The sequence below is a fragment of the Symphodus melops genome, assembly GCF_947650265.1.
Source record: "Symphodus melops genome assembly, chromosome: 5".
NCBI classification, from domain to species: domain Eukaryota; kingdom Metazoa; phylum Chordata; class Actinopteri; order Labriformes; family Labridae; genus Symphodus; species Symphodus melops.
Genome location: NC_136695.1, coordinates 17,253,600 through 17,278,795, shown reverse-complemented (window position 1 = coordinate 17,278,795; position 25,196 = coordinate 17,253,600). Strand labels below are relative to the sequence as shown.

Below are 25,196 nucleotides of genomic sequence, written 5' to 3'. Positions count from 1 at the left end.
TGTTGCTATTTTTGTCTTCTCTTTGTTATGGACAAAATGTAAAGTCAAAAAAAGTTACGCAGATGAGGGTATGATGAAAATGATCTCTTGTAATATAAAGGACACACTTTAAACAAAAACTATGTTTGATGTTTACAGAATAAGTTTTTTTTTAGCTTTTTTCAAAACTTTACATCATTGTTGAGATTTGTAAAATGCTGAGTGTTCACTTAAATTTACCCGCTGCAGAGACCCCATATATACACACACACACACACATTTTTTTCTGTTATTGTCTGAAACGCCTTTTTATTTTTCCACTTATTGATGTCAACGTAGGCCTATTTGGGGAAATTCTGCGTTTTCAGACCGCAGGAGCTTTTTTGTAATTCTAGGAACTGTTGGACACTCCCCCTTTTTTATTCATCCCACACCACAGGAATAAAGAACTGTTTTAGGTCCTAGGAACACGTTAAAAGGAAAACGTTCATCTCCTGCTTCAGAGTAGGTACCATGGTGCTGTGAATGCTGAAAGAAAAGAGTTCCCCATGGTGTATAGTTCTCAGGGAACTCCCTAGTGGATGGTACCTCTTCGATAAGGTCCCCAGAACTGTTTGGTTCAAAAACAGAATTAATGTCTTAATTTTGTTTACAGTCAAATTCAGCAAACTTATAATTGGAAAACACTTGTAAAAAGTGGACAGTGTTTTTAAGGGAAATAAAGCTGCTGCTCTGTGGATTCATCTGAGATGCATTTTGGACATCGCGGAACAATCACTGATAATTTTATAGTCATTTAATTGACTATCTGTTTGGTGATTGAAGAGTATACAGCTTACAAAGTTTCAGCTCACAGATGCCGCAGCACTTTTCCACCCTGTGATTTTCTATTTCCTTTATTTAAGAAGCGCCAGTCTGCATGGCGAGGCTGCCTGAGCTGTGTGATGGACAGTTAAAGTTTGATATCCAACCCCTGTCAGTGCTGTAATGATATGTTATTATAATTGAAAGCACAACACTGCCTGTGCAGATGTAGTAGTTTTCGAGGGGGTTGTGAGTGGCAGCTGAGAAAATGCGCGATAAAAATGACTTTCATCATAGTGCAGCTGTCTGCATCCCTCTGACGCCTGTCCTCTTCTCGGGTTCGAACAGTGTTTTGCAACATCCTGTTACTGCAAATTAAACCGTCATGCAGTTGAACAGATTCAGGACAAAATACTCCCTAGTTTAACAAAAATTGCTGCTCTGGTCCTTGAATACCCCCAAAAATGGCGACCATGTGTCAGGCAGGTGTAATTACAGGTGTTAGCTTGACATACACCCCTTTAGTTAAATGAACTGATTTGCTGAGCAGCCCATCGTTCATCTATCATTCGAGGCTAACAACATTAGAAGCCTCAGATGTGTCCGTTTGTCCCCTTTAATTTGATTCCCTACTTGAATGTTCATACACGACAACAAACTAAGTGATGAATAGGCTGCATAATAGCTTCTTGATCCGATTGAGATTCCTGGAGCTGCAGCTAAATGTGTCAGCCAAACTGTGTTTTAACACCAGGTTAGTTCATGCAGACGAGCAGCTGCAGCATCAGCACTTGTGCAAGATGTTTGAGCTAAAGGTGACTCTTGGAGCCATTTTTATGTTGCGACGTGACACATGACACAGTGAACCTTTACACCTTGTAATCAAATAAACCACCATATTGCTTTTTAACCTCCTTTTTGTTGAATTTTAAAATGCCTAAAACAGTCACAGCGGCTTTTTTAGTATTTCATCAAGATGTTTGAATAAAACCCAAGAATGATTTCTGTATCCCTCAACAAACATGACCAGCTGTCAGCTAATCAAATGCAGATTCAATGCACACAGCATAATATATGTAAATACAGTATATGCTTTGCATAAGGAAATATGGAGATAGCTAACCTCCTGAGTGAACTTTTTACAAAACACATTGACAGGAATGCAAAGAAAAGCACACCGTGTATTTCAGTTGCAATTCAACAAAAACTGTTTTATACTTTTTGCTGAACTTGTTTCATAAGTAACCTAAAGCAAGTTTTTAAAGCCACAGTCTGCTTAAATAAGTAAAATAAGTATGCACATTTCTTGGATTTTCGCTCATACACCTCACAGAAGTAGAGTCCTTAGACGGTTGGAGGGGTCTCAGGAGGAAAGACATGTTGTATGTTGAAAGACATACAGTCTATGTGCGCCAGTCGCAGGATATAAGATATAAACATCACAGCCCTCCTATGCTTGCCAGTGGTGAATTTTCCAGAATACTTTCTGCTGCTTTCCGACATTAGTTCACTAATGGGCTGATGGGAAAAGTTCCAGGTAAAGTCAGAGTGAAACAGGAATGTTGTCCAAGTTTGAAAGCGCCATTAATTCAGTGAGTAAGCCGGACTTATATCCCCTATTGGAAATGTTCTTAAGGCCGTCTTTATTTGTTGTTAAATTCTTAAACGAAGAATTCTACATTAAACAGAGCTTAAATCAAAACCACCTGTACTTATCTTGACCTTATTGGAATACTTCTCCTCTTTTCTGATATTTCTTTCTCCCATACTACAAATAAAAGATATTAATATCAAGTGAAATTATTCTGTTACATATCACCTTACAAAAAATTATCCAGCTGCCTCTCCCCTATTGGACCTTGGGCAGTCAGTCCCACTACCCCTCCAACAATGAAACCCATGGATCCAACACTGATGGACATGGTGGCTGTAGTTATGAGCTGCTGAGCTGTAAAGATTGATGTCTGTGTCGCCTAAACACACAAACAAAGACATTTAATTTAGTTACTAAAACAAGATTTCATTCTGAAATCCTATTGAGTGGATGTTTATTTTTGTAAACTGAAGATAAGTCCCCTAAATTGGACTGTGCGAACACGATCTATGGGTCTGTTATTAAAAACAAGGACACACACACGCACGCACGCACGCACGCACGCACGCACACACACACACACACACACACACACACACACACACACACACACACACTCAGAGACCTAAGCCTGATTCTTATTTCCTCATTATTACAACAAAGAAACCTCAAAACAGATATTTTAGAGCATTAAGAACACACAAGTCTTTCTCAGCGTCAAACTCCTCCTCATGCTCCCCACAAAGACACAGATACAGTGGTGTAAACACAGCTGGGCTTTGCGTGGCCGACGTTTGAATACTCCAGTGTCGCTGGCACACTCGGCCGCTTGGAGGCGCCCGGCTCTTACTTTGAGTGTGCGCGAGTAGAAGTGGAGGCTGGGAAAGTAAAGTGAGCTTGTGAAGAAATCTCTTCCCTGAACTGTTTACCCTGACGTCAGTTTGCAGAACTAGCTCTGCCCTGTCTCCCTCAGTGTCTGTGAAACTCCTCTCAGTGAGAATTGCTGGAGTAGATGGGCTCGGCTCTGCCTACTTACGGAGTGAATGCAATGATTCCCTCTGCACATTTAAAGTGGACTAAAACAGCTACGCGATGAACACCTGCGCCTTTCTCTTGATTTTGGCTGTTCAGATTTACGCCGATGGCATTGAGGGGCCAACAGGTAAGGCACATTTCCATCTCCATCTCTTGAAGGTAGTTTGGAAGTTTTAACATGCGGATGAAACTCCGCCAGAAGGAAAAGCAGAGCGAGTTTGGTGAAGAACAACTTTGTGCCGTCTTAACCTGGCATGTTTACCTGCAGCCTGCCGCTGCTGTCATATAGCCTACTGGGACAGGGGCAGTCTTTAAAACAACAACAAAAATCAAGCATGCCCGTTGAAAAACTTTGTAAACTGAGATATTACGTTTTTTTAGTACCTGGCGAATGTTGTGAGTTATTTTGGTAGAGTGGGTCTGGGATTTCAGAGGAAAGCTCCCATTTCCCAAAACATCCCACCCCTCGTCTCTACGCTGCTTCTGCTGTTTTTGGTATTACTCAGGCATATGAAAGAGCTCCAAATAGCCTGCAAGGTGTGACATCGAGATCAGAACTTAATTTATTTAGAGCAAAAATCCCCTCTTTGAGGGAATGAAAAGATGTTTCTTCCACCACAAGGTAATTTAATCCATATGTGAGAGCCTTTATCTCCCCCCCATAACAGCAGTATGAAATCTGTGATCCTAGAGCTGCTCCATGCTTGTATTAAAATACCAGTTACAGTTAAGCATCTTAAAAATTGTAAATATTGATGAGCTCTGCAGCATAGTAATACTGACCGATTTTGTTACCGAATTATCCTACAAAAAAATCTTCCAATTAGGAAAATGACTGTACTTGGTAATAAAAGGGCTTTCATTCTACTTCTTCTGATGTGGAAAAGAGTGAAATTACAACAAGATTATAATGTTTTTTTAAAGATAAAAAGATAACACCCATCTTATATTAGATGACTCCCTTAATTCATGCTTTCTCATTAAAATGTGGTTGTAGTGATTTATAACTCTTGCCAAACTTAGACTCTGTTTCACATCACAGATGGTAAGAGTGGTGAAAAAATAAAAGCCTTTTACAGGAATGACATAGACCATTTCATATTCATATTTAAAAAAAAATCTGCTTTTATTCCCTGAGAACTATTATTATTACTCATGCATTGTTATCAGAAAAACAGCATTTTGTGGCTTTTTTTAAGCTAAAATGGTAAGGGCCATTAAAGTCTCTGTCACGCACTCTCATATACACACAACTACACACATACATATGCAAGATTTTACCCCCGTGGCACATAAAACCAGGCTAATAAGGGAGTAATATTGATGACATTTACACTGCAGGCTCCTTCAACATTGTACAACAATGCGGCACACTGTTGTTCACGTGCATGTTCAAGAAAGATCTCATTATGTTGGGATCAGAGGGAGACTTGACTTTTCTGTTGCAATGTGCTGCCTATATTTGTATTCTACCCTGGCATTTCTTTTCTTTCATGAAATACTGTGAAAACCTTCCTGCTCAGTATTCCACTCCCGTTGTGATAATAACAAAAAAAAAAAAAAAAAAAAAACAGGTTAAAAAAGAAAAAAATCCCTAAAACCACGCAAGCAGGTTCTGTATTGTCAAGAGCTGAATGGAGCAGATCATTAAGAGGAATGGGCTGCAAAATATGAAGGATTAAATCACACACAGGTAATTAAAAGAGCTCAATGGAACAGGGACGCTTGACTACAGCTGTGTTAGAGCCACTCAACAAACATGTACGTCATTTTTTATTTTGTTAACCCGAGTGTGCATTGTGTGTTTTCACTTTCCTCAAACAGTTACCCTTGCTAGATTTCTTGGCTTCTGCTCCTCTTCTTCACTCCCTTAATGCTTCTCCACTCTACTCGCCCGAGGAGGACAATCTGAGGTGCATGAATGCAACCTCGGCTCCTACAATCTTCAGAGTGTCTCCTTTGATAAACACTCAGGTTTACTGCTGTAAACGTGTGTAGACCACACCTCAACCTTGAATGCTTCATAACATTTAAGGCTGTGCGCTCCTCGGGGGATTTCTTGCCTTTTTTCACTCAATCTAATCCATATTTCCCATAACTCTTTCTTGCTTATACGCTACGGTCGGTCCAGGCTGCCAGTTCAGGGGGGAAGTGAAATAATTAGAGGCTATGAAATATGGAGGCTCTCTGCTGCACAGGACCGTAGTGACAGAGAAAAGAAAAACATCTCTGGCTTCATATTTACACACAAAGAGGCTGTGAGCGCCGAGGTTCAGTTTTCCATGTGCATGGATGTGTGGATGTTTTCATGGTGTGGAGCCCAATATGACACTTGCAATCTTCTGTTGTTTCTTATGGGAATTGGATGGATGTTCACTCCCTTTCTGTCTCCTCTATTAGCAGCAAATGTTGTCAACTGAAATTATCCACCATCTCATGACTCATTTCTCAGTTTGATCTTAAGTTAGGAGAGAATATCCTTCTTTGCTTCTCTCTGTTGAATAAGATAACGGTTGGATCGAGATGAAAAGAGCTGTGAAGTCTAGAGCTTGGACTTAAAGCATGGCATGGCATGTATTTAGGGCTTTAACTTTAAAGGGTGTAGACATCAGCCGGTGCTGCTGGGACACAAAATATCCGAACACCAGTCCGTGGAACTACAAGCATATTTTCACATCAAATCATTCAATTGTTATTTTTCTTCAACTGTTTTCATCCTGTAATGGTTTGATGCCTTTCTTTCCCATTTATCAAAGCAAAATCAATACAATAAACTTGAATTATGGACTTCTGGTTGGAAATAAACCAAGGACATTTGGAAATGTTTTTTCCGTTTTTTTGTTTTTTTGTTTTTTTGTTACATCTTGCAAACAACTTCTTGACACACAGATACATGCAGGATTGGACAGAAGACAGTCCTCTAATATTAATAAAACAGGAGATCTGTTTCAAAGGGTTCAAAGCTATTTAGTTGATGAGAATATTTCTTCATTTGAAACAACTCAAATGTCTTTTTATTTCATCTCACAGACGTATTTGCAGCTGCTTCATTGTCTCACCAGTGCCCATTAGATGTGCGCCATGTAATTGGAATCTAGCCAACAAAAAGACTCTGAGTCGATGTTTTTTCTTTTTTTTAAAAAAAAAAAGAGGAGGTCAACCTTCGTGTTGAAAATGTTGCCTTGCAGCACAGAGTTATAGAAAAGCCCCCAAGTGGAAGTGTTGCTATAGTAGTCAGGCCACCATCTGTGGAAAGAGGGTGAGGGGACGAGAGGGATTCATCCCAAAAAATCAGACTACTGAAAAAGTCTGGTTGATTTCCATCTTTGTGGGATCATGGGCATTAAATCAGACAGCAGATGGAAAACTTTGCAACTAGGAGATGGAAGGGGGGAAAAGGGGGAGGGAGGTATTTTTTTCCCCCTACCAAAAGAAGCTGAGAGTGGCAGCTCGATTTATTCACATAGATTGCCAGGATTTTCTGCCTTTGTTTTTGCTGAGGGCATCGCAGGACTCGTGCATGCAAGCCATTCTGCCTCCAGCGCTTACGTGGGTTATTAAACAGGGCGCCTAGGAGTCCTTTCTCACTTTCTGTCTCTTATCTGTTGTATCATGACGGGTAGCTGGGTGATGGGCTTGCTTATCATCGAACATATACGTCCTCATGCGTTTAAAGTTTTCTGCGTAATGTAAAGTGCCACATGTCCAATCAGGCGTGTCATTTCTCATTTTCTCACCTCACTTTCCGCTGCATCGCTGAGTTCGCAGGCATTTCGTTTTGCTTCTCTGCAGCTCACACACATCTTGTGATGGTTGCGCTTAATTAATCCTGCTGAGCATTTTGGTGTCCTTGTTTTAATCATCACATGTTGCTGCTCGGTTTCTAAATCAAGTCCCTACTTTTTCTTTTGCCTTTGTGAAAGGCATTGTAAGGTCCGGTGTACTCAGGCAGTGAATTGTTTGCTCTTCTTAAAGGTCATAGACGGGTTGGCAGTCATGTTTCTGAGGCAGGAAGAGAAAGATCAGGTCATGGCCTTTGGAGAAGCGGGCAGTGCCCAACAGCAGGATTGTTCCTGCATACACTGTATTAAACATGGACGTCGTCTCAGTGATGTCACCCGTTGCTATTGAGACCAAAAGAATTTTTTGAGCCAGGCATTCTCATAAGAAGACGCACACAAGACAGCCACCTGCTACAAGAGCACCGCCGCCTACTCTCATGTAGATTATGCTACAGTTCATCTCATGTTGCTTTTACGTTTAGGTGTGTATTCATGTGTAAAATAGGTGTTTGCTCAGCGTACAGGAAGGTCCCACAGTGCTGAGAAGCTCAGCTGTGACACTGATGCTAGCAGGGCCCCGGAGAGAGCCACGATGAGCTCTTCAGGGTTACCCTGAGACCTTCCAGCGCCCTGGAACAGCTGCCAAGACTGAGAGATTTACAGTCAGTGGCCTTCCCTGGCCTTTCTCTTCCTCCCATCTCTGCAGAAGTCGCCTGAGTGCAGGCTTCACAGCTCCCTTCAGCCAGGTGTTATTAATGTGGTATTGATCTTACAGACTCCGGCAAGTCCATTTTACTTACATTTGATCAAAGTGGCATCCCCACTCGTGGCCTGCAAGTTTGATGTGGAGTGGGAATCAGCCTCCAACCAGCAGGGACTTACATGACGTAATGGCGTACAATGAGCTGGGTTTGCAGCAGACGAGTGTCGGCATTGTGTGGAGGAAAAAAACTGGAAATCTCTTTTAAACATGAAAGAGTAAGTCTCATTTCCAGATGAAGACTGTATATATTATAAGTAAGCTCCAACATATCCTGTTGATGTACTGGTCTAAAATGAAAGTGCTATTATGTTCATTATCACTTAAAAGCACATGTTTAACTTGAATAATGGATTTGAAAATGTATCATTCAGCCCAGATTGGCTGGTGTTTAAAGCCTGAATGTGAGCCGGAGTGTGAGGCTGCTTATAGCTCAAGCTCGCTTACTCACATGTGTAATTATCCAACAACGGTTCAGACGTTTCACTCCCCGTTCTTTCTTCCCCCGAGGTAGAGAGCTCCAGACAGCTCCAAAGTGGGTCTGCAAGAGTGATGCTGCGAGTGCTGCTCCTTATCCTCCACCCGGAGGAACGAAAAAACTCCTGAGCAGGTTATATTTAGCCCACTGGCCGTGTTTCTCTCCCTTTCTCCTGTGTCAACAAAGTTCCAGCCAGTTTCACAAGCCGCTCTGATGTAGTGTGTAACAAATGCTGAGGTCACCAGAGTCAGAGTTCAGGATTAGGCCAGGATTGCAGTGTTGATATCGGACCTGTTGTTTGAGCTGCCTGTAGTGCTCTGCCGGTGAAATCTGAACCGCTGACACTCGTCTAAAAGTCAAAACAATCTTCTTCAGGACATTTTTCTCTCCCTGGTGGTGTAATGGATGCAGGCTTTACTTGAATTTGTGCTGTGATGCGCGTGCTCGAAGGGGAAGTGGTATTTCTTGTTTGAGCAGCAGTTCCTTTGGAAAGAGAAAGCCACGGAGAGACCCAGCCTTGAACCCTGACACACTTATCACGCTGATGTACCCCGTGCATATTAGACTGACACTTTTTCCACATAAACTTTATTGGGACGGTTGAAAATGAAGTGCATTAAAGTGTGACAGCGCATGGATAATGTGGAGCGTGCTGATTTAAAGGAATGTAATGTTTGAGGCAGTCGCAGCACGAAATCAAACAGAGACAGACGTGTTTTGGAAAACGCCGTATCGGCTCCGTTTTACAGCTCTAAGGTCGTATCACTTGTCCCAGTTTGTTGTGGATTTGAAGGCGTTTTGTCCCTCTTTCCATCACATGGTGCGGCCGTGACAGCTGCTGTTGCCGGTGGGTTACGGGTAGGTCATTGCAGCTGTGGTTGCTGCAGGGGCCAGCTGGCGGCAAATCAGTCAGTGGGCTGGTTCCAGACTGGTTGATCCCGCCTTGCAGGTAAAAAGAAGGACTCGGTTTACACACTTTGACTACGCTGTTTTTTTTTTTTTTATAAGCAGGGTTTTTCAGAGAGTTCATAAAATCGTAATTGGAGGCGAGGATCTCCGACTCAGCCAAAGTGAAAATGCAATGACATGGATGTTGCAGGCGGTTTCATCACAGATACACGCTGGGAAAATTCCCTTGTAGAAGAAGTAGTAAGAACTCTCAACTACCATGTATGGACTCTTTATGCTTCACTTCACTGCAGTGTCATCATCTTTTTCTAGAAACAGCAGATGAATGCAGAAGAAGGAGTGCTACACTAAGATAGCAGCACGCTAGCTTCTGTTCTGACCGCTAGCTGGGTTTAAAAGCTTTTGTCGAGTGATGCCGGTTAAAGTCATGAGAACTTGAGAGGTTCCGACTCTTTTGTTCTGCTTCAGGTGTTGAATGTGAAACAGAACAAAAAGCAGACCTATTGATTTCTCAAACACAGCTTCTCACACTCTTATTGTCTTGTTCCTCTTGAAACTCTCCTTTCGATCCGTAATGACCTTCTGTTGCAGCCCTCCTCACTTTGTCGCGCCACAGCTTCAGCACTCACTCCTCATTTTCCGTTTCTGATAAAAAACAGTCCTTCCAGTAGTTTACACCTTTTTATTTTGAACTATTACCTTGTCTCAGTGTGCACGATTCAAGTCCCTCATTAATGGCTGACAGTGTATTATTCATTTCTTCTGACAAGGTGTATAATGACCTGTGGGCAAAGAGACAAACTCTTACCTGCTGCCCAGTGTTTTAAGAAGGTGTATGAGTCAGATCTGCAGGGACACTAAGTGCTCTTTATCTTGACAATGCTCACGATGCTTGGAAGCAGATGCTACAAAATTCCTCATACCTGTGTATGTTCTTTGAAGGGTAGTTCTGTTTCTACTCAGCAAGAGAGGTGACACTCCTCTCACCTGAATGTCAGGCGGGGCAATCTTAACAATCATCCCCTCACAATCCCTCCAGTGCCCTCTGGCTCCTTCCAGGCAGCTGATTGTTGAGCTGCTTCTTGTGAACCAGCTCTTCAAACAGTTTGGGAGACCTTTTTTGTTTAGTTCCTGTGCTTGGCCGTCTGACTTGGCTCGTCGGGTAAGAGGAGGCTAACAACAGGGAGGAAAGATGCCCCCTGAGAGATGAGCAGAGAGGGTGTCCACTTCACACCAAACTTGACCTGGAGCCTCGTTTCCTCTGACAGTCAGGCGAAGACTGTGTCCGAAACAGTGTTTGAAAATGCTTGTCTCGCCCTGCCATCCATGCTAAGCTGGCAATGAAAATTGACCTTTTTGAAAACGCCTCCCATGGATGGTTCCTAAAACGCCGGTCTCACATTGTGCACAGGGGGAAATGGGAGCTTTCGAGAAACGCTGACACCACCATTGTGATGTGATCTACTGTAAAGCTGCTGCCACGGAGGACCTGGCACGCCCAACAGAGCAGATTTTCAGAGCTTTTCTGTTGTTTTTGCCATTTTGATATGGATAGCAAACTTTCTGAGAAGTGCCTGGTAAGACTAACGTAGACTGAATGCTTTCATGCCATTTTCAAACAGCGTGGACCTTCTGCAGCCAAAGGCAGCGCACCGGTTTGCGTGTCACACATGAGTACACGACCACAAATATGCAAGAACGTCCAGGGAGCCCACGGGGTGTTGTTAACAAAGAGCTTAATTCAAAACCTCAAACAAAAGATTAAAATAATTGCTCAGCCCTTCTGTGTGCGCGTCTGTGCGTGGGTGACTGAGTGGGTGTTTGTATGCTTGCTAGTGAGCGCCGTTGTGTTTTCTGTGCACTGCTCGGGGCCAGATTGGTGATTGTTCCCACCTGATTATATGTAAATATTTGCTGAACTCCGGTGGCCATGGTGAGCTTCCGTAAAACACAACTATGTGGATTGTTATGGGGCTTTGGTGTGTTATTTTTTTTTCTTTCCACGGTGGGAAAATGCTAATAAAAAAAATTAGCATACTCTGCTCAGGACGTAATGCTGTGATGATAAATACATTGCACTGCAAAGTGTAAAAAGCCAGACTGGGTTGTAGAAACAGGCTTTAGAAGCAGCGTGTTTAGCGACCTCGGAGCAGGCCGGCCCTGGCCTTGGTGTGTCAGGACAGCCAGGGTAATTAAGAATCAGCTTAGACTGGGATTATGACTGGAAGTAGGCTGATCACAGGGGACAGGAGAAAAGGCATTATAGGAGAATGGTGGTTAATATGGGTATTACTCTGCTTAGCCGTGCTATCATGTGACAGTGAGGGAAGTGACAATAGAACCCTGTTGATGCTCGGATCCCTTGCTAATAGGCTTTACTTAAGATAGCTTTGTTTACCCACAGTGGGCACTCCACCTTCATTCTTTATCTCCCTTCCTCACAGATTCAAACTTTCTGCAATTTGTCTCAACCCTAATTAGAAAATGGTAATATTTAGCAGTACACCTCCCTGAGGCATTTTAGCAGTGTTCAGACACGTTTGCCTTACACCAGCACCTTTGAAACGAAAAACATGGATGATTGTTCATCTCTCTTGTGAATGCACACACACACACGAACACACACACACACACACTCTCACTCTTGCTGTTTTTGAGATATTTTTCTGGAATGTAATTAATGTTCTCATTAACTGAGTGAACGAGCTGCAAGGCAGAACTAAAAGCCTGATACCCTTGGGTCCTGGCCCTCCTCCTATTTTAGGAAACATGGCAGCTGAAACCAGTAGCCTGCGTCTGGCACAGAGAATGGGGAGATAGCTACTTTCTTCTAAGTCCAGCCTTTGATTGTGAAGCGGTAACCCTATGCCTGTAGCCTCTGCACCACAAGTGCAGCCATTTGTTGCCCTTTAGAAAGGATATGGAAGCAGGCCAGTGTAAAAGATAACAATGTAAGAATTGTGTTCATCCAAACACCTAAAGGTTACATTAAATGGCCCTGCTAATTCATCCCATTACCCTTATTTACAATGAACTGGTTAGGCTATTCCTGATGTCAGCTCTTTTATTGTATCAGCAAACGTTCATGCGGGTGGATAGCTGGCAGAGTTATCATCGCATGGCTTGACACATCATTGCTTTGTTTTTGACCTTGTTGAGAGGGAGCAGGGAATTGTTTTCCACAGTCTTTAAGAGCTAATCCCATCAGAGGGAGCGCACAGCATGCAGGGAGAGCTAAGACAAGTCTGAGGTAGTGCTGCCAGAATAAGAGGCAGACAGGAATGTGTTTGTCTGGCTAACTTGGCTTTTATTCCCTTCTAACTGGAAAAGAAAAGGAAGGAAAGTGTTACCAGAAAACTTGACTTCTGGATCCCTTTGTCTTAGACGAGGGAGTGAGCTGGGGTCTGTGAGCCCATCGTGTGACAGTGGAAGCAGAAGAGGGGTCAGTTTTGGGAGATGCAATGGTGGCTCGGTTTGTCATTATAGCAGATGAATTAGCTTAGCTTTATCTCTCAGAGGAGGGTTCCTCTCTCCACTGGCTGCCTGTTGGCTGTGAGGCACGTGTGCTCCTGGGGGAACAGGCTCATTCTGTGCTTAGGCCACTGAACTGAGAATTTATCCCACTCCCCTTGGTGCCACAAACTGCTATTGGAGGATTTAAGGGAGGTCTGCCTGCCTGCTTTTTTTGGACAGAACTGTTCTCGGGAGATTCTTGTTAAGCTGTCATAAATGTTGAAGTACAAACCTGCGATTTCAATGATCTGTTTGAAAGTAATTGTTTAAGCATGGGTGAAAGGTAAACTTCAGAGGGTTATTGAGAGGAAAATGGGATTTGTCTAAGTGGTGACAGAACTGTGGGCTCTTATCAAACCACAGGATTGAAATATTTTAAATTAAAATTTTTGGATAGCTTGGAACCACTTGCCTTATAAGTCCCCTTTTTTTGAAGATTTTAATGCTCAATAACGTTATATGGCTGTTCTCTATCGCTCTATGGTTCAGATCTAGCATTTAAACTCAGGGTGCCAAGTTATGGAAAAAACCCCTCCCGTCTTACAAGTTAGTAGAAGAGGTCAAATAGTTGAAGGAGAGTTTTCCAGATGAATACAAATCTAAAAAGTCCAAACAAGAAGTCAGCGAGGAGGATAAATGTTCACCACATCCGTATAGGTCAAATGTTCCACTTTGGAAATTTTACAAAAGCTGTGTGTCTGCACAAACTTTTCCCAGTTAAAAGATGTAGCTAAAGCAGATCTTAAATACTCCAGCTAATTTTCCCTAAGTGTAGTTTAACACTTGGTGTGGTTGCATCTGTTTGTGTTTCTTGTGTGGCTTTTATAGTGAAACAGCTGCACAAAGTGTGGAGTATGAATTGCAGAAAGACAAACATTGGCAGCATCTGCTTTCTCACAGCTGTTGTACTGCTGCTCCCCGTTCTTCAGCCAAGTACTGCAGTATTTTAGCAACGCCTTGGTCTATAAATGTAGTATTGATACATTGAAAATGACTGTCTATGGCTCATGTCTTGAATGGCTAATCAACATTACAAACACCTCGGGGGGTTTTCAAAGTCTGGGAAAGTGAGCCTCCTGTGTAAGAATGAAAAACAAACAAAAAAACCCCAGCTGTAATGAGTTTGTCTGCGATGCTCATCACACATCAACCACAATAAAAGTGCTGCCATATCATCTGTAAGGAAATTAGCTATTAGCTGTCCTAAAAGTCGCTCGAAGTCGCCAAATGACGGCATCGCCTAATTTGCATAATTGACAATAAGCGTGCAATCGTAATGGACGCTGGAGGAGAGAAATATGTTTATTTATATGAATATGTTTAGAACTACTAAAGACTCTTCTGTTGATTCTTGTTTTTTTTTTTTTTTTTTTGGGGTGGGGGGGGTGGGGGGGCCATCCCTCATCAAAATAAAAAGTTGCTAGATTGGCTGCTAGTAGCTTTCAACAAAAAAAAAGTCACCATGAGGAAATGGAAAGTTGCCAGCTTTAGTAAGAAAGCTGCCAAGTTGGCAACACTGCACAGGTGGATGCACTATAGAAAGTAATACGTGCAGACCATGCACCTGCCTCCTCGAATGCTACTTTTGATCATGGGCGAACTTCATTCGAGGAGGAACGGGATGGAAACTTTTCAAGTCTTGTTGCACTGAACAGGCTGGCAAAAGTTGCTCGTATTTGCTCTATTTTGCTAATTCCAGAGTCTGCAGTTACTTAAAATCAGCCCAAAGGTGAGCTGATCACGTTCCCAGGATCTACATAAGGCTCAGCGTTTCTGGAAGGATTCAGAATTCCAGGCAGGGCTGAGCAGGAGCTCAAAGCAGACCTGTCTTTGAGTGCATGCTTGATGATCTGCCTCCACCGGCACTCATTAAGCCGATGGTGAAGGTGTGTGTTTCCAGAAGGCTGGCTACACGCAAGTATGTAGAGGTTAAAAGGCTCCCCCCCCCCGTCCCCCGTCCCCTCCGGCTGAGACATAATTTAGCAGCCTGGGGCGGTTGGAGACAGTAACTTCATTAGCTGTTTCCCGCTCTGAAGATTAACTTGATTATAGTAACCAAGTCTCAGTGGCAAACGTCACACCTGGAATCAAAATCGGTGCATCTTATTTGCTTGGAAGGATTGTGCGCATGTGCATCTGTTTGCGTGTGTGTGTGTGGTACATGTGTGTACTGAACAGAGGGAGGGAAGGACAGTCAGTTGCTACACCTGGGACATTTGGCCGCTCTGTAATTTGCAAAGTGACTCATCTTCAGGTAATGAGCTGGTACGCCTTTAAATAACAAGGCGCTTAGAAGACACACTTTAATGCTGCCTGGTGTGTGTGTACACTCTCTCTCTCTCTCTCTCACACACACACACACACACACACAAACACACACACACACAGTCCTACCTCAAAGCATTCTGTTACCACTTTTTCTACACTTGAAACATCCGTCAACAAATCCTTTTTCCTTTCCCAAATTTTGCACATGATTTGCGGAAATGCTCAGTCACATGGTTTTGCCTTTCATTACTCAGAGGGCAAACAATATCAACCTCTTTTAACCTGAACTGATCCACGGCACCTCTTGACTACACTCTCCACATTAGACGTCGGGGCTGTGTTGGCTACACTTTCACTCGGTTTGCCCCCTGAGGTGCACCTTGAGCAACAGATTTAACCAGATCATTTTGTATCATTTACAGGACACAGTTCATTGAAACAATAAAATACTTTGTCTCAGTCCTCTACCTTTTAGTCTCTGAAACTTTACTGACCAGAAAATAGAGAAATGTGGTTTCCTTGGGCTTGTTAGATTAGAGCTGTCTAAGCTGTGTTCGTCAGATTAAACACTTTAAACCTCTTGAGGGGGGAAGGCCACTTTCATGAATAGTCTCGCCTCTTATCCTGTAAAGCATTGTTATAGCTTAGTGTCTGCACTAACCTGTTGAAACTGAACATTTTTTTCCACAACTGAATCTGTTGATACTCTGCAACATTCAGTATTCTCCCCACACAGACACACAGCGCTGTAATATAAAATTCATAAGAAAGGCTTTAGCACAGTAAAAGTATTCCTGAGCTCTCTGCCAGACTCCCCTGTGAGGTATTTTTTTTTCTTTTCTGACCTACAAATGCTTCAGAAAACACACTCACACAAGCACACGTACACATGCTCGGGCTTGTCGGCTCCCCAGCCATCTATCCTGGTCAAGGTTAAGAAATTGTGGGGAGAGAGAGGAAGTGGGGGCAGGTGAAGCTGGAGAAATGCAGAAACATGGAGATGAGAGGAGGGACCGGGGGATGGCAGACGCTCACATGTTACGCCGACAGCAGCTGCTCTGTTGTTGTCAGTCTCGAGCTGACAGGCCCAGATTCCCCGGGATCCTGCCTCGCTGCCGCTTTTGATAAAGTGTTTTCAGGAAATGAGGAAAACTGAGCTGACTGCAACCTCTGCCTTTAACACTCGTGGAAATAAAGTTGTCCTGGCAATCATTGCTTGAATAGGTTTTCTCGCTCCTCACACGCTGCTCAGGACAAACTGAGGACAGATTGTGATGCTGCGGGCGAAATGAGCAAATGGACATGTATATGTTTACAAGTGCATTATAATTTCGGGAAAATTATAGCTTTGGGATTCAGTCATCTTTAATATCAAGGCTCTGCGTGTGGCGCGGGTTCACAGTAAAGCCGCCAGGCACCAACAAAACCCAGACAAAGGCAGAGCACTCAGGTAGATCATTAGTGGTTCTATCAACATGAAAAGCTCATAACACAACGTGGTATGTTATTATCTCAGCAGCCACTATGCTCACGTTGTTTTGGCCTCTAGCGGTACGCAGGGTGGAGAGCTTCCTGTCGACACTCCTTTTTGTGTTTGTGGCACCTTTTTAGGGCTGGGGATCCACTATGTACGGAAACGCTGCCCTCTCTCCAGGGCCTTTTGATAGAATCATCATGAATCATCAACGAGTGGTCAGTATTTTACCCCCTGTGATCACAGCAGGGACACAGAGGTTTTACAGAATGGACAACTATGGTTTAAATCAGGCAGAGATGGGATATTAAAGTTAGGTGATAAAACGGTGTACTTCACACTGTGAGACTATTGAGATCTCCCACTTTGTAGTAGTGCTGGGCGATCTATCGATATATTTTCAAACAAGATATAGGCTAAGACAATGATATTGTCAATATCGATATATATATATGTTGCATTCAGATAAGGTCGTTCGTGTCTTCTGTAGAGCTGCCAGTTCATCTATTTCTCATCTCACTGTCTCTCCCTCTTCACCCTGCTCCTCCTCCTCCTCTCTATCTCTCTTTAAGCCAAACTCAAAAAAACAAATGGATAACAAAACTGTGTATTTTGTGATGCAGGAAATTAATTCATTTCACCAACAGTAGTTTATTTTCATGTACATGTTGAACTTGTGCAACTAACTGTTCATATGAGGCAAACCAATGTATTTTGAGTATTGCCATTCAGTGAAGAAATATCAAAATATGAGTCCATATTTCCCAGCCCTACTTTGTCATCTGTTTTTAGGTTAACTGAGAGTTTGATGAAAAAAGCATTTTAAGTATAGCAACCGTTGTCAATGGGACCCCAAAGCCCCCTGCAGTAACAGAAGGGTGACGTCACTCAGGCTTCATCCTTTAAACAAAAGAACCATATTTTGTGTTAGGTATTACGTCGGCTTCATCTGTTATGTTTCTGAAGAAAGAGCTCGAGTCTGAATTCAAATCCTTGTTCCCCTTTTCCTATTTGCTCTCATATTTCATGTCTGCTGTTGTACTGATGTGGCAGCCTCCAGGTCAAACATGTGGAAGACGTTTAAGCTCATCAAGCAATTTCTTTTTGTGTATAAGACACAAATCAAATTGACTCTCTCCACCTCTGTGGACATGTGATAAACTGAAAATGTGTTTGTAAGGAGAAATACAATTGGTAAAAAAACAAGTTTAGGAGTGTTGAATGTAGGAGACACTCCTGTTGTTCAAGAAGTGACATGCAATGATTTTTATCAAAAAAAAAACAAGACTAGAAATCCAGCATTTACTTGTCATGCATGAAAGGGTTCATGAAGTTTGAACTATACAAAAAACATCCTTGATCCGACTGCACACAAAGAACTGCTGTGATGTTGACTGATAAAGTGACTCATGTTCATGTCAAGTACTCATGTTGTGTCAATTGTGTCTTAGCTCCTGTCCATACAGCCAGATGTCGCAAACGCAGTGGGAAGAAAATACATGCACATCAAACCTGTAACTAAAACAGCTGTGTGAAAAGCTCCTAAAACATCAGGACTGGGTTACAAATATAGTTATATATAGCCAACTAATATTTTCACTCCACCAGAACAGAAGACTGCTCTCTATCCTTCAGCATTCGTTGTTGACAGAAAGAAATCCTTTCTCTCACTGATTGTGTCGTGAAGCATTCAGTCTGTGCAGGAACGTGTACACGTGGAGTGCTGCTTTAACACCCCCTGGAGGTTTTCACATTCACTAGCTCTCTTAGCTTCTTTCAGCTCTGCTCTCGCTCTGCCGTGCACAGAAGAAATTCATTCTTTGGTTAAAGTCGGAGCGAGCGAGTGCTTAGCAGAGGTGGTAATGCCATTGTGACTACTCAAACTTTGGCTCTGATTGTCATACTTTTATTATCCTGCACTGTTCTGCATTCACATCTTTGTCCAATGGCTCCATTCATTTGACATAACTCCCCCCTGACACACACACATCCTCAGGCTATATGTTCACAGCGGGACTCTATTTACACGGCCGCCTCCTTTTTTCCATATTATTTTCAGATATACCAAGGCATGTTCTTGGCAGCTGTGAGGACTTTGGATGTCTTTTTCACCCACAGCTTAAAGTTGTAAATGTTTCCTGTTTTTTTTGGTACAAAACAGCAACACGCTTGAGTCATGTTTTCAGGAGTCTCGCAGCAATAACTGCAACCCAAGCTCATGTGTTTAGTGCTGCTGGAAGTGAAAAAGGGTGATTGCTGGGCACAGGAGTAACTTCCAGATCCCTCTCTCGTCATGCTTCATGTCTCCATGGAGGTTTTTTTCCCCTTCACTGCTCTTCCTCTCTTGCTGTCTTTCCTTCTCGTTTCCCCTTCCTCACATCTTTCCAGCCCTCACTTGCTCGCCGAGTTCTCATCCTGTCCGGTGTGAAGCCTCAAATCAACACCAGCAGCAAGACCAGGCAGAGCCAGTGTCATCCCACAGCAAGACACGCACCACAGTGTGAGATGGACGGGCTGGGTACCCAGATGCATTCTGCTTCACCACAATTTGTGTGTGTCTGAGTGTGTGTGTGTGTGTATATGATTTGCGGAATGGATGGAGACAAAGGGAATGAAAGAAGAAAACGGAGGCCAGGGGAACCAGCTTTGCTTTTGTGGGGTTTACATAATTAATGCTTTGTTAAACAGAACTGTGTCTACACACAGTATCAGCTCTGATCTCAAATGCAAATATTGTCTGGAGGATAAGCATGGAAAACTTTCAAATGCATTGCAATTGGTTAAACAAAGCATCCATATACGTTCATTACTCTGGTGGTTGTAGGTAATTAAATCCTAGGTAATGAAAAGCTCTTTGCTTTGTCTCGGGGCCACTCAGAAATCCTGCCTGGATTTATTATCTTATTTGTGTGGTGAGGGCACCAGAGTGGCCATTTCCATTGTTGCATTAAATCGTACTAGATTTCTTATTATCTCTCCTCATTTTGGGAAAAAACCCCCCAAAACGTTTGTTCATCAACTTCCTGGGCAGTCAAAATGACATCATTTGTGTGTGTGTGTGTGTTTCTCCTGAGCTGGTGTTACTGTTGTTTGTCTGTCAGAGGCACCGGGGCTCGAGAGAAACCGCTATGATTAGCCTCCTGCCCCCCCTGGGACTGTATAGCTTTTCAGGACCTGCTCTGTCAGCACCAAACAGGACATTTATCACAAACTCTACCTCAATCCTTTAACCTCACAGAGCATGGGAAGCAAGCTCTCATACCTTATATGTACTGCATGCAAACACAGAGAGGCAAACACATATAATGTAATACATGCATGTGTGGCTTGGAAAAAGTAATTATGAGAAGTGGGAAAGGAAGTCCCCATGTGGATTTATGATTTCATTCGAGCCATAAAAAAATGCAAACATTTCCATAATGAGACCTGCAGAACAAAACTAGGATGGAACATTGTTTTTTTGTGTGGTTGTGGAGGTCACTTGTGAGACGCATTCAGAGGTCTCCCATTTAGGGCGTGGCGGATGTAGGCCTATGCTCAAAGGCAGTGGAACAGTTCAATATATCAATGCGCCTCTGTCTTGAGGCAGATCAATAAGCTGTACCCACATTTCAGACAGGTTTCCAGTGAATGGCTTTTTGACAGTCCAGGCAGACACGGAGCAACGCTAATTGTAGAATTTATAATAATATTACGTGCCACCTGCTGAGCACTGGTCTAGTGTTGGCTCTACTTTTAGTTCCCGTTTGGGTCCTCAGCAGCACACAATATCTGAATTTTTAGTAGCTTAATGCTATTGCTAAGTGTTAGTTGCTATGTGAACTTATCACCATTCAGGTCTTTGTATATAGGCCTACTGTGATCTGTTAAAAGGTTTTTTAATGCAAAACAGTTGGTTAGGAAGCTAATCAGAAATTAACATCTCGTAAAACCAGAACTGGAAGCCAAAAGATGCCAAAAGTGAGAGACAAAGTTAGCAACTAGCAGGTAGCATATTTAAACATTTAACAGCTTAGAAAATTATATATGCAAAAGGAGTTGTTAGCAACCCTTTGCTAACAGGAACACCTTATGAATCTCATACAGTGATATTATAAAAGCGTGTTATTAAGAACTAGTCTGTGGTGCCCAATCAATTTGTGCAGTTTGATGAAATACACTTTACCCAAGCTTTTAAATCTGCAGCTAACCTAGGTAGCATTAGCATTTATTAGGAATAAAGCATAATTGGCAGTCAGCTAGCCCTTGTGACACTCTTTTACTTGCTTATGAAAATGGAGTAAAATAAACACAAAGGCAATAGTGTTTACTAAGCAGTACTGTAAATTAATCTCATTATCCAGTCCGTGCCCACACAGCAGTTATTTATTTATCTGGCTTCATTACAAATTTAAGGCAGGGATGTTGAAGAACAAGAAAACATTCTGGGGGAAAGTAAGTTAATAATAAAAAAAGAGTGACACGCTGTATTTTTTTGCTACTTAATGAGAGCCTCACATAAACACAAATAAGACAGTAACACACACACACACACACACACACACACACACACACACACACACACACACACACACACATTAAGGTGAAATGCAGCCAGGCTTACTGAAGCCTGACTCATCAGACTCTGTGGCATGTGAGTGTAAATCAACCTTAGAGCTCCATAAGTCATGTTCATAATGCACGGCATGCAACTTTATTGAGGTTGTTAATGTAACTGAATCACTTTGATGAATAACTGCAGATGAAATGTCTTTAATATGGTCCTGACTTACTGTTGGTTGATTGTGATTACGCTCTAAGACGTATTTTAAAGGATAATGCACTTTACAGTTCTATTTGGAGCTGTACATTAATAATCTTCCTGAAGGCAATTTAGCCATTTTGTCTTCATTATCTGTAACTCATTGAGGTTTATGTTTGTATAATACAGCAGCACTCATCATTATATTTGTGTTATACCTATTCCTGAAGATTTTTTTGGTTAACAGGATATGTCAGTCCATCAGTGTGAGCTGGAAAAAGAATAACATACCAAATGTTTCAGTCAAAATGTTAATTAAATTTTAAACTACAAGGTTTGAATTGTCTTCCTCCTCTTACATCAGGTCAATCAATTGTCTTTTGGCTTTCGACTGTTGGTTGACGACAGAACGAAACATTTAAGGACATAGTCTGGGCTCCAGAAAAATGCTTTGTGCATTTATTAATGAATCTGTTTTCCAGTTGCATCCCTGCTGCAGTGTTCACAAGAACACTAATAATTCAGTAAACACAAGGAGATGAAAGTGGCTCAAATAGCTGCTATGACAATCGATTTTCCATTGTGTAAAACATTAGACTGTTTCTAATTATATTTTCGGTCATTAGGAACGTCCCTCATACAAATCTTTAAAACATGACCGCACAGTGTGTGTGGAATTGTTCTAATGATTCCTTGGATGCTTAAACTGTCATGCTTCTGCGTGTCAATTACGTTGTGCTCATCATTAGCCGCAGGGTATAAACAGGATTGCACGATCGATACTTTAACCCAATGCAGAAGTCTCTCATGTCTCCTCCCTCACTCTCTTCCTCCCTCTCAGTGTTTCTATGACTGGCTGCTCGTGTGAAGTCGATAACACATTTGTAAGAAGCCGCCTTCCCCCACAAGAGGGACCACTCTGGGTTCATCATCGGCTTATTAGACACACGTTTGTCTTCCATCGACCTGTTAGGCCTGCTGCATGATCCACGATGCTTTCTCTCCACACTCTTTTCATTCTTTTATCCCGCCGCCTATCCTGCGCACAGCTCGCTTTTCATACTGAGAAAGTGGCACAGCGACTGACAGCAAATTTGTCTCGCTGGGTTTTGACTGTAATTGTGCCTGAAGATATGTTGACCCAGTTGAAGGCAATGAAGTGATAACTGACTCGATGCAAACTGTGGGTCAGTTTCACGGAAAGCAAAGAAATATGCAAATAATGATAACATTCAAGATCCCACCAATTTCAAAGGATTCTGGACCTCTTTTCACATGCTAGTGGTGTAAATGAGCGTGCAAATAATTATACAAACTGGTGCTCATTAAGAAGTTTTGTATTTCCCACTTCTTCTTTTTTATATTCCATATCCTTTTCACTATGCAATATTTCCAGGTGATAGTCCAGTCTTTTGATCTTTTAAGGTGAAATATATTGTAATGCATCAAGCCATGTATTGAGTGTGTAGACTTTTATTTTACTGTTTCTATGTTTTTGTGCAACTTGTGCCGTGATGCTTCGATTATAAGAATCAATCATTCCCAAAAGTTATAAGCCTTTATTTTTTTTATGCTTAGAATAATAGCAAAAATCCTTCTTACTATTGTCAAAATATCACAAAAAGACCCAACAACAATCCAGTTATTGGAACTGTTTGAAAGTCATTTTTCTCTGGCTGTGCTTTCAGCACTGATGGGCCCATTAATGCGGTAATTGACAGTCTGTCATCTTCGTAATTGTTGAGATAGAGCTCTCAAGATGGTGCGAATAAATGCCTTCTGAAAAAAAGCACAATGCCCAATGCGGGGACAAACATCTGTAATAATGCTGTAAATGCGGTTGTTATTTTTTTTAATCTTCAGGAGCATCGATAAATTGCTGCTTGGTTCTGCAGTAATTTCTCCGGGGCTGTGTCATTTTGATCGCTATTCCTAAAATTACAGACGAGAAAAGAGCAGAAAAGCGCTTCACTGCTAATTGCCTCAGGAGAGAGCTTGCTCTTAAATGTTCTGTTAGCCGAGCTGTTATTACTCTACCTCTGACTTCTTCTGCGCCGGGCTCAGCTCTCAGGTGAGCTCTGCCGCTTTGTTGTCAACAGGAGACAGGAAGTACTTCTCTCAGCGTTCTGCAGTGTACCATTCAGGGTTTGCCGTGCCTTTTTTTTTAAGGCCCTTTTCACCCAGTAGTTTTCTTCTGTGCTTTGAAATAATGCTAATCATTTTGTGATAATGGGTACGATGGATAGGAGGCAAAATACAAACCAATCAAGAGTGAAAAGTGTCAAATGGGTGTACATAAATTTCCATATGTGAGCACTTCTGTCTCCCTCTCAAACAGACTGCCAAGTGGCGTTTTTTACCGTGTGCTGAAACTGCCACAGGCAGGATGGTTGATGTTATTTATGTTCAAAGACTTTGGCTGTGATTGAAAAAAAGCACCTCACTCTTTGATTTACCACTGTGTATCAATCAATCAATCATGAGTGTGTATGAGTGAGCTCGCGGGAGACTCGCTCTCCCTCATGGTCTCAGTGCACTCTGGAAGAAGTCACCTAAGACAAAGGTGGAGAAGTTGCTTTACAGCTCAGTCTACAGACGATCCTCGACGAAGTCTCTTTCTTTAGCGATCTTTTGGACGCTAACGAGACATGACTGTTGTTTGTGAATGGAAAAATGAGACCTCCTGGGTTGCTTTTGTTTGATTTCCTCTGCTTGTTTAAGATCTATCCTGTGGTTTCCTGTGGTGACATTGTCTCTCATAAAAGCCTCCCCACTCATTGCTTTAAATACCTTCTTGTTGTTTTTTCATGTACTCATGTAAAGAAAAGAGGAACTTGCAATGGCGACAGGAAAGGGGCAACACGAGAGCAAAGGTAAATCGGTCGACAGAAAATGAGTCTTCATACTTATAGGAGTAACACTTTGACCTCAGCCAGCTCCATATTCTGGCTAAAAGTTGTGAAGGGTAGAGTTTTAAAATCTTGTCAAAGCATAACAAAGAGTTTGTTCTAGTTTAGGAAATACTTAGTTTTGTAAAAGCAACAGCTCTGGGTGATAAATATGCAATAAGGTGCAGTTTTTTTTTTTTTTTTTTACCAAAGTATTAAGCTGTTTTCTCTTTCACATTTTGATCCCACACTCTTGAAAAACATTGCTGCGGAGCGGGTCTGCTGATAGGCAAGCCTGTGCTCGTCCGTGACTGACAAACATCCCCTCTCCAGTCCCTGGAGGGTTGTGGTTGAATAATAAAACCCAAGGACAAATTTCCCCCGCATTTGAATACAGCAATGGGTTTTCTCTGTCTGATCTTGATTATGAAACAGAGGCTGTTTTTTTTTTTTTTTTTTTTTTTAAGAGAGCAGCATGCAAATGTTAATCTGAAGTGAAGTTTTGACACAGGCTGTTTATGGAGTGAAGTCGAGATCGGGGCGTTGCTGAAGGACTGATTTTGTCGATTAACTCCCAGCAGGAACTTCAAACGGGAGCCTGGAGTAAAAACCTTCCAGAATAAAAAGCAGTGACCAAAGTGATTACCCTTGTGTTCACCTTGTCATCTGATTGCTGTGTGGAGAACAAAGGAGGGTGAGCCGGTATAATCTCTGACGAAAGACTGATACTTTTTATGCAGATTAGATGCAGAGTATTTTTAACCATGCAAACTCTGGTGGATAACAAATTTGTTTTGGGGCTTTGACAGTTCGTCGGAATATGTAAATAATTCTGAGGGAAACGAGTGAGGCAAAGCAGTCAGAGATAACATGCTCATTTGCAATCAGGTCTTGAGATTCCATTATTCTCGTTACACGTAACCTTTGACTAACCCCTTAACATTAAACTTTTACGTTAAAGTCTTGTCAAG

General features: G+C 42.2%; 1 protein-coding gene across 6 annotated transcripts in view; it reads left to right on the top strand.

The window, feature by feature from the left end:
• The first annotated feature begins 3,233 nt into the window (after positions 1–3,233).
• Positions 3,234–25,196, top strand: part of ptprub (protein tyrosine phosphatase receptor type Ub) — a 147,862-nt gene continuing 125,899 nt past the window's right edge. For all 6 annotated transcript variants that reach the window (XM_079344468.1, XM_079344464.1, XM_079344467.1 and 3 more), the window contains exon 1: positions 3,234–3,539. In XM_079344468.1, the coding sequence (XP_079200594.1) occupies positions 3,470–3,539 (70 nt within the window). In that variant the 5' untranslated portion in view covers positions 3,234–3,469. The remainder of the gene's footprint in view (positions 3,540–25,196) is intronic.